The sequence below is a fragment of the Symphodus melops genome, assembly GCF_947650265.1.
Source record: "Symphodus melops genome assembly, chromosome: 14".
Lineage (NCBI taxonomy): Eukaryota > Metazoa > Chordata > Actinopteri > Labriformes > Labridae > Symphodus > Symphodus melops.
Genome location: NC_136704.1, coordinates 24912426 through 24927352, shown reverse-complemented (window position 1 = coordinate 24927352; position 14927 = coordinate 24912426). Strand labels below are relative to the sequence as shown.

The following is a 14927-nucleotide window of genomic DNA, read 5'->3' as shown; positions in this document are numbered from 1 at the left end:
GTTCGAGTCGCCCGTCTCGCTCAAAGATTTTCCTGAGACTGAGTCAACAGCGTTGTAGTGAACCGATTGATTCAGTCAATATTTCCTCATTGCAAATCAATAGCAAAAAGAAGTCGCTCTGTGTAAGCCCATAAAGCCTCCGTCGATTCATGGTCAGGTGATTAAAGACGATTGATTATCCTGTTCCAGCCCTCCACTCTTCATTCTGAGCTCATGTTGCTCTCGTGGCAGCTGTAATCATCCACTCGGCCTCAGTGTTGAAAGTAGAATTTTCTGATGTTTCTACAGAGAGCGAATGAAGGCTATGGAGCAACAGATTGCCAGCTTGACTGGTCTTGTTCAGCATGCACTTTTAAAGGGGCCAAACACTAGTGGCAGCAAGGAGCCTCCAAGGTAAGCAACCACAGAAGAGGGCAGAGTGAGGCATCAGGGGAAATAGAGTTTTCAAATGAGAAGCTTTGGCCAGAGTGAGAAAAGATCAACCAGGTCTGACTGTGAATCTGATATTCAGTAAAATGCTTTTTGGATAAATGGCCACTGAGTGGTTTTTTTCTGCACCTCGGTCTGCTCTGTTACGACCTGTGCGTTAATGTTTGCTAATCAAAGGTCTGTTTCTGCAGCCTGTTTGTTTGCTGCCGTGCTATAAAACTTTTTTTTTTTTTAACTCCCATTAACATCATCTTAACCTCTCTGGTTTTTTCAGTCTTTCCCCATCATACTGTGTCGTAACGTGTGTGTTGATACTAATACTAACCATTAAAAACAAAACCCTGTTTCGCCTGTCCAAACCGTCCGCTTAACTTCTCTCTTCTCTGGCTGCAGCGAGAGACCAGCCAAGACGTCATCTCCGGCACACAGCGCTCACAGCAGCGCTCACAGCTCAGGTTTGTTTCACTCTGATCCTCCTCCATGTCATTACTTCTTCTGGGTTTTTTTTTTTTTTTTCACGACAGGAGTTTTAGCGCCATTATGTCTTGTGCAGACAAGCCCACACATCAGCGTCAGTCAACAGTGTGCAATGAGCAGAGCTGGAGAGGAAACAAAGCCAGGCTTCTTTGCTTGTCATCGGTTCATATCCCCCCCCCCCAGCAGCAGGGCTAACACAAGCAGCACTTCTTATATCAAGATGCGTTCGTGTTATTCAGTGATTCAATCTCAGCTTAGTGGACAGATGACGTGATATAAAGATCTGCCACCTCGCCAGCGGCAGCAAAAGAAAAAAAAACACACAACACAGTTCATCTGTTTTGAGAGCTAATCTCACGTCGAGCTCGTGTAGCTTTCCGAGGGATTTACTTGTCATGTTATGCTTCAGTTAATCTACAAAACATCAGAAATGTTGCAGCCACATCAAACATGAGAGTTTCTCCCACCGTCCCTGACAGTGCGTCTTCGCTGTCAGCACGCAGCAGGCGCTTCTTTTTGATGGACGGCGAGTCCCCGAGGCCTGAAACACGAGCAGCACTGTAACCTGTAGTTCAGGTCCAGGCAGCTGTCAGGCCGGGAGTGAGGGACGAGAGGTGTTTGGATTAGAAAGACAAACGTTTGACCTTTTACTGCCTCGACTCAAGGTGAGTCTCTGCAGAGAGAGAGGGAGCTTCCCTGAGCTTTTGTGTCGCGCACAAGCAGCGCCACGTATCTGAGGTCACCAGAGGTCAAAGCAAACGTGTTATCTAGCACTAATGTGACGAATCAAAACACGTACAGTACCTCAGGCGTGTGTCGGAGTCGAGAAAGACCACGATGACAGAGACCTGCGTGCTCCCAGAACGAGACGAGACCTTAAATATCATGGAATTTTTTTATTTTTTTTTTATAAAAAAAAGAAGATTTAAATGGAATTTTTCCCCAGTAAAAAAAAATAATAATAAAAAAAAATCTTCATCCTGTGTGCAGGAAAGGCTGCAACATCGAGAAGCTTTCGTCCGATTATAAAAAAAATGGCTTGAAGTGGCATTTTTCCTTCTAATCACGGTGATGACGTGGAGAATTGATTTAAAGTCTGATTTTGAGTCCGCCCAGTCTGAGGCCGAGGACAAAATGCTTTTGACTGTAACAGGAGACGCAGTCCTTTAAAAGGTGGTCTGAAGACCGGTTTGGAGTACTGCTACCCTGCCTCAGTCTCGCCTCGCTGTGAGGAACCAAAGACTGGATCGCTTTGTTAGATAAAGTGAAGCGATCTCCGGGCTCCCTCCGGTCAGCCTCCTCCGTACTCCGCTGTCTTAAGTTTAAAAAAAAAAACTCAGGCTGTGCTTTTGAAGGTGATTGAATTAAATTACGTGTGTAGGTACTCTCACCCAGACAACAAATAAAAAGCTCCTTTGGTTTCCATGGTTACCACCTCTTCCCCGTCTCCAGCGCCGGTGACTCAAATGCCAAAACCACTTGACGGGCGTGTCGGAGGGGCAGCGGCTAAAATTAGCGGCGTTATATGAATGTTCATTTTGTGCAGGTGAAAAGGACAGCCACGGAGAGTTCAAGGCGATCACGGCTAGACATCAGGACTGTCCAATCAGAGCAGAGCAGGGTGACGGTGCAGTGTGCAGTGATCTCATACTTCAGACGTCTTTGCAGCAGGAGCGTTTTTTTTTTCCACCTGTGCTCGATCATTCAAACTTCACTCATGCATCATGTAGGTTAAGCTTTTTCAAATCAATGCTGTAATAAGACTCCGCCCCCTCCGTCCCCCTCCCTCTCCTCGACCGTATTCAGGTGGTTCCCCTGTCATGGCTCCTAAGAGAAGTGCAGCCCCTCCAGACAAGACCTCGCCTCCTTTAAAAGTCAACCTGCTGCAGTTCAGGAAGAACGTCTCCGACCTCAGGATGCAGCTTCATCAGATGAGACAGCAGCAGGCAAGGCCGCCTTCCTCCTTTTCAGTGTGTGTGTGTTCGTCTCCTAAAGCTGTTCAACTTCTCTTACACCCGTTTCCTTCCCGTGTTGCAGCTCCAGAACCAGGAGGCGCTGCGGGTCCAGCTGAAGCGGGCCGAGCAGGAAATCAGTGTTAAACTTGCAGAGGCCATGCGAGGTCTGGAGGACCCGGTGCAGAGGCAGAGAGCTTTGGTGGAAGAGGACAGGCACAAGTACTTGGGCCTGGAGGAGCGTGTCCTCACACAGCTCGGGTGAGACGCACACACACACACACACACACACACACATCCTCTCACACCTTCATAACAGTGTTAAAGAAATTTGGTTGTTTGCAGTTATCACTAAAAGTTACCACGATGGATGTTGACTCCTTGCACGAGAGTTTTGCACGCACCCGTGCAGCTCCACTTCCGTGAACACAAAGTCCCTGAAAGGCTTCATTTTCACCAGCTCACCTGTGCTATTCACTTACAAGCCAACGCCCTTCAAATTACAGCTGGCAGGTTCACACAGGCAAGCCGTGCCTGCCTCCTCAGAGACAGCAGAGACAATGGACACGACTGTGCTGCTCAGCTCCTCACTACCCTGCTCTTATTTTAATGCCCCTGCGTCTCCTTCCAACAGGGAGCCGTAATTGAATCCTTTTATTTGGATGTTAACAGGCGAGGTCAAACAGCGTCGTGTTAATAAACACGAGCATAGCGACTCCTGCAGACGGGGTAATGAACAGGCCCAGAGTCAGTGGATTTAGCTCCCTGTTAGCTTTGGTTTCCAGCCAACTGTGAGTCAGCAAAGCACGGCTGCCCACACTTTAAATAAAGCTTTGTAATTAGGGCAGCTTGGCTTTAAGACCAGTGGGGGAACGAGGTGTGAAAACCGTCCGTATCTCGGGGGGAGAAGTGAATCTATCACGGCCTGTTAGAGCAGATGTTGGAGGATTGAATAACGCTGCTGCAAAAACAAAGAGTCCCTAAGTTTAAATGTGGGACTCTGTTTGTAATCCAGACCAGCAGGGCCATAAAAACCTTCAGGGAGTCCTGATGATGGCGTCCACAGAGACCGAGGCTTTACAAGAAGTTACTATGAAATAAATAAAGACAATAAACATGACATACAGATCTCTCTCTCTCTCTCTCTCTCTCTCTCTCTCTCTCTCTCTCTCTCTCTCTCTCTGTCTCTCTCTCTCTCTCCCTCTCTCTCTGTCTGTCTGTCTGTCTCTCTCTCTCTCTCTCTCTCTCTCTCTCTCTCTCTGTCTGTCTGTCTCTCTCTCTCTCTCTCTCTCTCTCTCTCTCTCTCTCTCTCTCTCTCTGTCTCTGAGCACAAAAAGCCTCAAAGTAAACCTTTTAAAAAAACACAGGCTTCACATGCGGCTGTGGCTCAGTGGGTCGTCTCTCAAACAGAAGGTTGAGGGTTCGATCCCCGGCTCCTGCAGCAACATGTACGATTATCATTCAGATCCAGCAGAGTTTAAATTACTTCATCATGACGTCTCAGAGGAAACGCTGCCTTGCTTCATCAGGGCAGGCTGCATCTTTTTACACCCCTCAGCTGGACTGACCCTTTTAACACCTGATTGCCTCCTCTTCACTTCTCCAGATGAGTGTTTCTCAAGGGGACCCGGGACCATTTTAGTCCCTCTCATGCAGTCCAACACTGCACACGATGTTATCATTCAGCACATTTCCCTGCAGAGCTGCCATGTTTTTTGTTTCTGGAGCGAGGAAGTGTTTAGATCTGCAGCCGGTGTGTGAACTCGTCAGACCGTGCACGCCGTGCTAATCCTCCTTTAAATGGGATCTTATTGTTCTGTGTGTTCTGACCTGAAGTCCAACATCAAATCACCGTGTGGTCTTTAAGATAGACGACTGAGTTCTGCCCCCTGGTGTTCATAAGCAGTAACTACACATCTCCCTGTATTTAAACATTTAATAGGGAAAATATTGAATGATCTTGAAGCGTTTGTTGCTTAAATAGCGTGTGTGTACGTGTGTGTGTGTGTGTGTGTGTGTGTGTGTGTGTGTTGGTCCGTGCAGGGATCTGGAGCAGTATGTGGGCTCTCTGCAGAAAGAGACGACGGTGACGCACAGAGTGGTGACCCTGAAGGATGTGGAGGAGGGAGCAATGACTCTGAGGAAGGTTGGAGAGTCTCTGGCAGGGCTCAAAGGTGAGCAAACGTCTCAACACTAGAGACACTACACTGAACACTGACGTAGTTAAAATGGCGTCCAAAACAGCCGCATGGGGGGGCGCCTTAAAACCGTCTACCTTCTCTGGTCCAGACAAATCCAGAGCATTCAGGAATCACAGCTTGTGTTTGTGTGTTGTCAGGAGAGTTCCCAGCCCTCCAAACCAGGATGCGGTCGGTGCTCAGGGTGGAAGTGGAAGCGGTGAAGTTTTTGAAGGAGGAGCCTCACAAACTGGACAGCATGCTGAAGAGGGTGAAGAGCCTGACGGACACGCTCAGCGGCCTCAGAAGGTACGGGGAGATTAAAGCAGGAGTCTGGGGGTGTGAGGGGCTGAAGATGAAAAACAAAAAGTGGTCTGCGGAGCTCATCACACGGGGCTGTGATGTGGGAGATTGTTTGATTATCCCGGCTGGCTGGCCTTCTTCCCATCCCAGAGAGGTCACTCTGTGTGGACCGAGAGGTGTGTTGATGTACTGCCATCGACTTCACTGAACCGAATAAGTGAATTAATTCAGTCAGTGCAGCGCCTCATTTCCATTTTAATATGTCACAGATACCAAACTCCTGCTCCAGTTCTTCACCCTCGACAACGAGCAGTCAGTCAGCGAGAGAACCTGCTGAACCCTCCCAGGAGGAATGATCCTGTTACAGTCTTTTAAATGTTATCTAACATGCGCTGATCATGATTGGTTGACTCAGCCGTCAGCTGCTCGGGGACGACAGATGACAATAAACTCGTTAGCTTGATCTTGTTGCTTTTTGTGCACGCTGTTCCCGACTTTTAAATAAACTCGGCTAAATGGTAAACATTTAACACCCGATCATCCTTCCTTGAAAATGGCCGCTGGTCCGAGTCTGGTTTAGACATGCTGGATAGATCCAGATCCAGATCCAGATCCAGATCCAGACGGTTCCATTATTCCCAGGAGGGAAATTCAGTTTGTTCAAAAGAAAGCCGAGACGATAATCAGGGAACAAACGTTCAGACGTGACAGTAACAACGATTCAACAGACGAGCAGGTCGTCCAATGAGAAGCCAGAGCTTTCACACTTTAAATCAAACAGTTATTATACTGTACTCTTTGAGACTGAAGGACAGACATGGACATCTTTTCTGTTTTTCGACTGTCATTACATCTAAAGGTGTTTCGTCTTCCTTCCTCTCCACAGATGTGTTTCTGAGAACGCTCAGAAGGGACCTGACCCCTCCGCTAATGTCTCGGTGGAAAGCTGCCCCCCAGCAGCTGCCCCAGCGTCTGTGCCGCCTGGCTCCACATCAGCCCCGCTGGAGCCCCAGACCTCCACCATCAGATCGGAGGTGATGCCTTCCTCTCCCATGGTCATTCATCACGTGCAGAGCTCGCCGGTCCACATGCAGCAGTCCCAGCAGTCTGCAGCCTTGGCAGCCCAGCCCAGCCCCCCGCTCACCCCGAGTCCCAAACCTGGAAACACTCAAGGCCGGGATTCTCCCAAGGGGGCCGCCTCGGATCCACCAAGTCCCGCACATCTTAAGAAGACACACGGGAACCCGGGGAATAATGGAAACCTTATCATCGAGGAGCTCCAGAACAACCAGGATAAGAGCAAAAACAGAGCCATGTCCATCGAGGTCAGTTTAGGGCGCCGTGTTTAAGCATGCTTCACCTCTAAAGGTTCGTTTGAACAGTGTGACCGCTCGGTACTCTTAGGCCTGGCACGCTTCAGAACGGCACAGTTCATGCACGAGCACGACCAAAGCAGCTGTCGTGTTCCCAGATGTGCAGACGCAGACTCGACTGTGCATCCCTTTTTCTTTCTCTTCATTTTTCGAGTCCGTCCGGGGGAGGGGGGGGATGATGCTTTAGCACGGGACGGGACGACTTTGCCAGTGTGATCGCGCCCTTAGTCAGCGTTTGGTTTTTGATTGTGCCGGATTTAGTTCAGCATGTGTGAGTCTCAGTCTCCTCCGAATCAGAGAACATGTTAAAACTCTCTCTCTCTCTCTCGCTCTCTCTCTCGCTCTCGCTCTCTCTCTCTCTCTCTCTCTCTCTCTCTCTCTCTCTCGCTCTCGCTCTCGCTCTCTCTCTCTCTCTCTCTCTCTCTCTCTCTCTCTCTCTCTCTCTCGTAACCGTCCTGCAGGCAGCAGAAAAGGAGTGGGAGGAGAGGAGGCAGAACATGGGTCACTATGATGGAAAGGAGTTTGAGAAGATCCTGCAGGAGGCCCAGGCCAACATGATGAAGGGGATCCCCAGTTTAGAGGTGGAAGAAAACCCAGCAGCGCCCCCTGTGGCCACCGAGGAGCAAAGAAACAACCCTGTGGAGACTCCGTCAGGTACGAGTCTGACACAAAACTGGACGTCGAGTTCACTGTGATGTCATATAGCTGAATGTTGTTTCTCTTCTTTGACAGAGGAGTCCCAGTCTGAGCCTCCCCCAGTCAAGAAGGGGCCGGAGAAACTCCCAAAGCCCGTGTTGGAGAAACCGGCCAAACCTGCACTTGAGAGACCCTCCAAGACTGCCATCAAAGCAGCTGATAGTTTGAACAAACAGGGGGGGTCTGAGAAGGCCAGCAAGTCCCCTCCACCCCCCCCTCCAAGGAAGACCTTCAACAGCTCCAGCTCAGGCATGACCACCACTCGCTCTGGGGAGGTGGTCTACACCACCAAGAAGGAGTCCGCCTCGGCCCAGGTTGGTTCTTAATGAACAAGGTTTTGCCGTGTTCGTGTCAGCTTGTCTCCTTTTTGAGACTAAAATCGTTCAATTCAAACAGGACGCCGAAGAGGAAGCGCCGCCGCCGCCTCCCTCTCCCCGAACCAAGCCCGCCAAGGTTCCCCCGGAGACCAAGCCGAAGCCAGCCACCCCGCCACCCGTCAGCGCTTCTGTTTCCACAGAAGAGGAGGATGAAGGGGACAAGATCATGGCGGAGCTTCAGGTTAGATGCACATACACACTGCAGCACTCCAACACGTTCAGCTTCTCCCAAGAGGTCTAACCCCTGCTTGGTGTTTCTGCCGTGGGTGATCTGTAATTCCTTCTGATGGTCGTTGACTTTCCTGATATCTCACTGCGGGCTCAGATTGTGATTATCAATCTAATTTATGTTGGTGGTGGTGGTGGTGGTGGTGGGGGGGGGGGGGGGTGACAGCTGTGGGAAAGGTGAAGACAAATCCTCAAAATCCTTGTCCTCTATTCCCCTTCACCTCTTCCCACTCTTCAGGTTTTCCAGAAGTGCTCAGTTAAGGATGTAGGGGTGAAAAATTTCGTAGAGCCCCCCGCTCGAATTGAACCTCAAATCAGAGAGCTCAGACCGGGGGCCTTAATGCCCCTCAAAGAGAAAAAGGTAAAATATGCACCGCCGTGCAGCTACCCAGCTAACTGCCTGCCTCTGCCAACTGTCTGAACCAATCAATGGCTGCGTTTTAACCCTTCAAACACCTCTGCACCCTCCTTGCTTTGGCTTCGAGAGAAACCTGTAACAGCTGCCTCCAAAAGCCTCCTTTCCTTGCTGCCTCAGTTTCCTTCCCTCTTGTGATTCTGCTGGATATCACAACTTGAGTATTTCAGGATTAAGTCTGCATAAAATGAAGTCTCTGAAAAGATGCTGTCTCCTTTGTGTGTGCGGATCAGACCATGCTGTGTTATGCTTCTGATTTCATATTTTTTCCTTTTTTGTCCTTTATTTTCCTCCAAACCAATAAAGACCTGCGCTCTGTATTCTACAGACAATCCAAATCGTCTTCTGTCTTTCTTCGTTCCCGTCTTCCTGCTGAGTACTTCCTTCACGATTTGAAACGTGAAAAGGAACAACGCAGTTCAGATGATTTCATAGACGCCTGTTTTTGCAGACTTGGTTCACTAGAGGCCGGTCTGGCCACTTTGCATGCCACTCTCCGACTTCAACTTTTCTCAAGAATCACTCCTCTGTTTCCTTTGTCTCTGCACAACTTTACTCCAGTTTGCTTTCCCAGCTTTACACCTATACGTAACCAGCACATCCCTGCAGTTCATTTTCCCTTTAAGCTTATCAGTGCACATGTTTAACATGCCAGTGTGACCAACTGGGTAGGTGTGTTATAATCTGAGTTTCATCTTTGCACATAGGGTGAAAGATTAAAGCCCAAAGTATTTATCTGATTCAAAAGTGTAATGATAAGTTTCTTATTGTCTGCAGGGCATCCTGTGTGAGGCAGATAGGAAACAGGATGTAACACAATGGAAACCACCTTAAAAATAGACCCACAACGGTGCAAAGTGCAAAAAAAAAATTTTTTTTAAAAGGCGTGCAATCAGCCTTCTCTGTTTAGCTGAAGCTGCCTTTAGCTTGTTAGCTTCAGTATGCTAGTTTTCCCGGCATGCGTTTTCTTTCGCAGCTCCTGGAAGAAGCAGGAGTCAGTCTGAGCAGTTCACACTGTATGCAGTGTCGAGACTGTGGATGCTGCTGCTCAAGTGTTTGTGATCAGCTGACACACCAGTCGCACAGTAATATTATCCCCTTAACACGTTGTCCTAGCAGAGCTCAGAGCCCAGTCGTGAGGAGAAAGATCCAGACACGGATGAAAACGGGAACACCACAGTCAGACAGAGCCAGGGGGTAAGTATGGCGTTCACTTCTGAACGCTTGTTTTCATGTACACTTCATGAATGTAGGACGGTTAAGACGGCTTGAGATCAGCGTCTCCTTTGTTTCTCAGGTGATTTATTATGTGACTGGCCAGATCCCCAAAGATCATCCAGCGACGTCGGGAAACGAGGAAACCACTGACCATCGAGAGCCCACACAGCCTACATCACAGGTGTCAAATGTCAATGTTAATGACAATTCTCCAAGCCAGCAGCAGCAGCAGCAGCAACCACCGCCGCCGCTATCTCCGCCGCCCAAATCCCCCGTTACGCCGCCGCCGATTTCACCCAAGCCCGCCGGACTGAAGGGATTCAAACTTCCCAGGAAGCAAGTGAAACGTTCCGAATCCTTGAAGACCAGCGCAGAAATGGAGAAGGGAAAAATGTTGAACAAAATCAACTCTGAGAAGAAGATGAAAGTCGTCGGTCAGCCGGATGTTTCCTCGAGTAAGAACGTGATCGCAGAGCCGGCGGCGGCGGCGGCGGCGACCACAAGAGGCGTTAAAGAGGTTTCTAAGAGTGCTGCTCTAACGGAGGACAGGGGTCCAGTCAAAACTCACTGTGAGGAGGATAATGAAGAGGCTTACCTTAGTCCGGACTTACCTGGAGAAGAGGCTCCTCCCCCCCCTGACAACATAGCGTTCATGATCACAAACACCAAAGTTCAGGCCTTGTCTTGTGGCGAGTACCAGGAGTTGGTGAACGCCAAGAAGGGAAGCGTCCAAACCGTTACCGTGGGAAACTCTGCGAATCGTCTCAACGCCTCGGAGGATCCATCTGAGCCGCAGGATTACGGCTTCAACAAAAAGCCCGTCATTATCATTTTCGACGAGCCCATGGACATCCGCTCCGCCTACAAGCGCCTGTCCACCATCTTTGAGAACGAGGAGGAAATGGACAGGATGCTCGCAGCGGAGTGCATCGAGGAAGAAAGCGAAGAGTCGGACACAGCGGTCGGGAGCGAGGGGGTTGACGGTAAAAAGGTCGGCTCCTCGCACGTCAACGCGGACCATGCTAGCTTGTCGTCCTCGTCGTCGTCCTCAATGTCCGAGCTGACGGACGGCGGCGCCCTGGAGACGAGTGGCGACACCAAGCAGGACGGTAAGAAGAAGTTCAAGTTTAAGTTTCCGAAGAAACAGCTGGCAGCGCTGACCCAAGCCATCCGCACCGGCACCAAGTCAGGCAAGAAAACCCTGCAGGTGGTCGTGTACGAGGACGAGGAGGAGAGCGACGGTACCGTCAAGCAGCACAAAGAGGCCAAGAGGTTTGAGATAGTCCGATCCAAATCCTCCGCAGAGCCCAGCAAGGACAAACGCTCAACCACGGCGAAGAAGCAGAACTCGGACTCCAGCGGCAGGACCAACGAGATCAGGAAGAACACCTATAAGACACTGGACAGCCTGGAGCAGACCATCAAGCAGCTGGAGACCACCATCAGCGAGATGGGACCCTCCCCCCCCGGGGAGCCGGCCTTCACGGAGGAGCCCAGAACAGGCAACGGGAAAAGTTCCGACGGAGCGGGGCTGAAGAGGTCGTCCTCTCTGCCTACATCCCGAGGCTCAGGCCCGAAGGTACCGAGCAAAAACTCCTCGCTGAAGAAGACTAAACCTCAGCTCCTCCCTCGCCCTGTAGTCGTCCCTACTACCACCACCACCACCACTGCCCCCAGCTCCCCCAGCACCGTACAACAGGTCTCTCTTTAGCTCTTGTTGCTCCGGGAGGCTTTTGGGTCCTTTGGTTTTTTTTTTCAGTTCCTTCACTCCAACTCTAACCACTGAAATTACACGAATCATTAATCCACTCCACAGAGGCGGGGAAATGTCTGACGTGTCCCTCATGGCTTTCTCCCTCTGTCATATCATGGTGACATGATTGTTGGGGGGGGGGGGGGGGGGGGGCGTTTTGATTGGTTCCTTATTTCTTCTTCAGTTCATTGCTAAAACTGATGTTTTCAGCAAGTGGTCAAAGACCCCCTCCTGATGTCTAAACTCTGATACCTGCCTCACTCTTGAATGCATGTCTTACTGTGTATTGACTTGAAAGGTTGATGGTGTCACTGGGTGCATGCTCTTCTCACTGGTGTTGACGTTGAGGTGTTTGTTAAGTGCCTTGATTTTCATACTTCCTATGTGGTGTGTCTTTTTTTTTTTTTTTTTTTCTCCTTTCTTTTGTTTTATTTCTTGTTTTTGTTTTTCGTTTGGATCCCCTTGCAGAACGCCAGTGTCGCTTCTCCTACTAGTCGGATGCCCGTCCCTTTGTCTACGAAGTCCAGGCAGGCGCCGGGTACTACAGACAAAGCAGGAAAACAGCAAAAACTGCAGGACGCTCAGAGGCAGTTCCGACAGGTAGTTTTACTGTAGGGCCTTACCAGAGACTAGAGGAAACAAACGTATAGGGATGGAAAACATGAGGCATGTTATATGGGGAGGGGGTGGGGGAGCTACCAAAGCTGTGAAATGTCAGTGTTTGAAAAAATCAAGTCACCACAGTGGCGACTAAGGATCTGTTAGTTTCTCTCGAGTCTGCTCTGACGAGAAGGCATGCTTGACTCTTGACTGTTACCCCATAACATCACTGTACTGTATGCTTCTGCATGTCCACACTGCTCATGGTTTCACTGTGTTGGTGACTAAAACAAAACAAAAAAAACAAAAAAAAAGAAAGAATGGACAAAAATGGCTGAGAAAAGTGGAATCCTATCCTGTCCTCCATTTGAGTTGTCATCACATCTCCCGATCCCATCACAGCTGAGCTACCTAAACAGTGTGGTCAAATCCACAGGACGCTGTTCACACACACACACACACACACACACACACACCTAACGGACATGTGGGCTTGGCTCTTCCTTTCCTTACAATGCACGTCTGCTCACAAACCCAACATTACTGCACAGCTTCTTAACCTCACGGTGACACATTTCCCTTCGACCCTGAAGACCTCGCAGTGACTCAGCATCCTGCACCGCCGGCTTCAGTGGAGCACTGGCCAACGTTTCCCCCTCTCTGCTCTCACTCTTCACACTCACATGCATCTCTTCCGAATGGATCCACCCACCCCCCACCCCCCCTTCTGCCCCATTCAGAGGCCTAACACCCCCCCCACCCCCCCTCCTCCAAAGTCCAGGTGCCCCTCCTGCCTGCTCTCGCCCTGTCTAACCTATGCAGCGTTCTGTCTCTTGGTCTCATTCGACTCACCTTTCAACATAACCAAGTAAAAACAGAGCTTCTGAATATGTCGTGTTTAGTGTCTTTTAGTTGTGTCTTAGTGATATTCATGTTTGTGTAGTCATAGTGTGCTTCTGTGTGTGTTGTTTTTCTTTTTTTATATAACATCGTCTTACCTTTCATATGTTTTATTTGACCAGATTTCTTTTTGACAACCAGTTTCTGTTTTGGCATCTCTGTTTGCAGGCTAACGGAAGTGCTAAAAGAGTGGGAGGGGATCATAAAACTACTTCCCCTACTGTACCCATCTCTAAAATCCCTGCTTTTTATCCTAGCTCTACTAAAGGCAGCTCCCAGTGTGCACCAAACTCAGATGCTACTAATCCCATTAACCCTTCCTCCTCCTCCTCCTCCTCCTCCTTCTCTGTGACAAAGTCCTCCACCCTGTCCTCTCACAGTCCTCGTTCCGGTCCCCTTCCCTCCTCCCACATCCCCTCCCTTTCTAACGGATCCCTCAAACTCCCCGCGCCCTCACAGCACACAGGTAAAGCTCTCTCGTTCTCCTCGCAGACTCAGAATGGTCGAGTGCACTCCTCCTCCACCTCTTCATTCTCCTCCTCCTCTTCCTCCTCCTCCTCCTCCCCCTCCCCTCTGTCGCCCACACCTTTGGGCCCGGGCGGAAAGAGCATCCGCACCATACACACCCCCAGCTTCACCAGCTACAGGTCCCACAACGGCAGCAGCGGCAAATCCTGCATCCCAACAGCCACAGCAGCTAAGGACGCTGCCTAGCTCCAAAATGTCTGACTTTACCGCACACAGCAGGTAGATCAGGTCACGTTTCCTATTACCACCTTTTGTTTTGTTGTTGTTGTTTTTGTAAGTATTAAGTGATGCACTCCTCCGATTCATGTTTTATTCGACATTGGCTTCGATCTCCTTTTTAAGTTGCATTTCTCTCATTTTGAAAAACTTGGATTCTGCTTCTTTCTTGAAGGTGTGCCTGATGATCCTGACAACATATTTTACAACCGAACTCAAAAAAAAAAAAAAAAAAAAGAATAAGTTTAGTTTGATCACTTTGTAGTGAAAATGCTCTCATGGTGTTGAAAATCTATTTTTCTTGCTGTAACTATAAATAGAGAATATAGACTTGATGTACAATCCTTACCTTGTAAAAAGTTGGTTTTATTTTTGGAAGCAGAGATTGAATTACCATAGTATATTTAATCTTCTATATTTCTTATGTTGCCAGACATTCAACACATCCCTTGGTAATGCCTTTTTATGAATGTATACACAAAGTATACAGATGTTTTAAAGTTTAACTCATTGTTAACTTCTTTTCTAAGAGTATTTTCTCATGTTTTTTCCACCATATGAACTGCCAATTTCTTTTACAGATGTGTAAAAACTGGTATCATGAGTAATATACAATTCAGTTCTTTTTTTGTAGCGTGCCTATTTGCCAAAGTTGTTGTTCAATGAGTCACTTCAGGCCGAGCTCAGTCACGAGACGCTCTGTGTGTGTGTCTGTGTGTGTGTGTCATGGCTGAAGTGTGGACCGCAGTGTGATGGTGCTGCTGGTCTTCATTCGTTAACTTAACATGTGTGGTTGTCTAAACGTAAAAGTGATGAATCCGTTCTACCACGTGTACATAGAAGCTTCTACTAAGAGAATAAGTAGGTTTTTTTTAACATACCAAAGTTTATTTGTATGCATGCCTTTCGGATACTTTAGGAGAGTGTTGTAAAAGAAGAATTATGTTTGCACAGATAGATTTTGTAAATATCTGTTTTGTTTCTCTCTCTCTTTCTTTCTCTTTCATTTTTGTAAAGCTTTAAATCATCCTATAAAGGAGCAGTGTGGTAAAGACAAACTGTGTTGGAGTAGCACAAATAAAGACTTGCATGCTGTAATGCATCAACGTTCAATGTTTTTATTTGTTGCTCCTCTGGCTTCCTGCGTGAGGTGGGTGCGCGCGCGTGTGTGTATGTGTGCGCGCGCGTGAGTGTGACTACACGAACATAGAGAAGCACAACGGAGCAGTTCTCAATTTCACTTCACCTGTCTGCTCTCGACTGCTGGGCTGGCACGTAAACAGCA

The 14927-nt window shown here is 48.8% G+C and overlaps 1 protein-coding gene across 14 annotated transcripts in view; it reads left to right on the top strand.

Moving 5' to 3' along the window:
- kiaa1217 (KIAA1217 ortholog) overlaps positions 1–14744 on the top strand; it is a 90890-nt gene extending 76146 nt beyond the window's left edge. For 6 of the 14 annotated variants that reach the window (XM_079361942.1, XM_079361945.1, XM_079361950.1 and 3 more), the window contains 15 exons: positions 289–393; positions 823–884; positions 2713–2852; positions 2944–3119; positions 4902–5032; positions 5197–5344; positions 6225–6663; positions 7173–7365; positions 7444–7721; positions 7804–7965; positions 8251–8373; positions 9544–9624; positions 9725–11344; positions 11867–11998; positions 13067–14744. In XM_079361942.1, the coding sequence (XP_079218068.1) occupies positions 289–393; positions 823–884; positions 2713–2852; positions 2944–3119; positions 4902–5032; positions 5197–5344; positions 6225–6663; positions 7173–7365; positions 7444–7721; positions 7804–7965; positions 8251–8373; positions 9544–9624; positions 9725–11344; positions 11867–11998; positions 13067–13612 (4336 nt within the window). In that variant the 3' untranslated portion in view covers positions 13613–14744. The remainder of the gene's footprint in view (positions 1–288; positions 394–822; positions 885–2712; positions 2853–2943; positions 3120–4901; positions 5033–5196; positions 5345–6224; positions 6664–7172; positions 7366–7443; positions 7722–7803; positions 7966–8250; positions 8374–9543; positions 9625–9724; positions 11345–11866; positions 11999–13066) is intronic. The other 8 variants (XM_079361951.1, XM_079361944.1, XM_079361948.1 and 5 more) reach the window with 7 other exon arrangements.
- Positions 14745–14927: the final 183 nt, after the last annotated feature.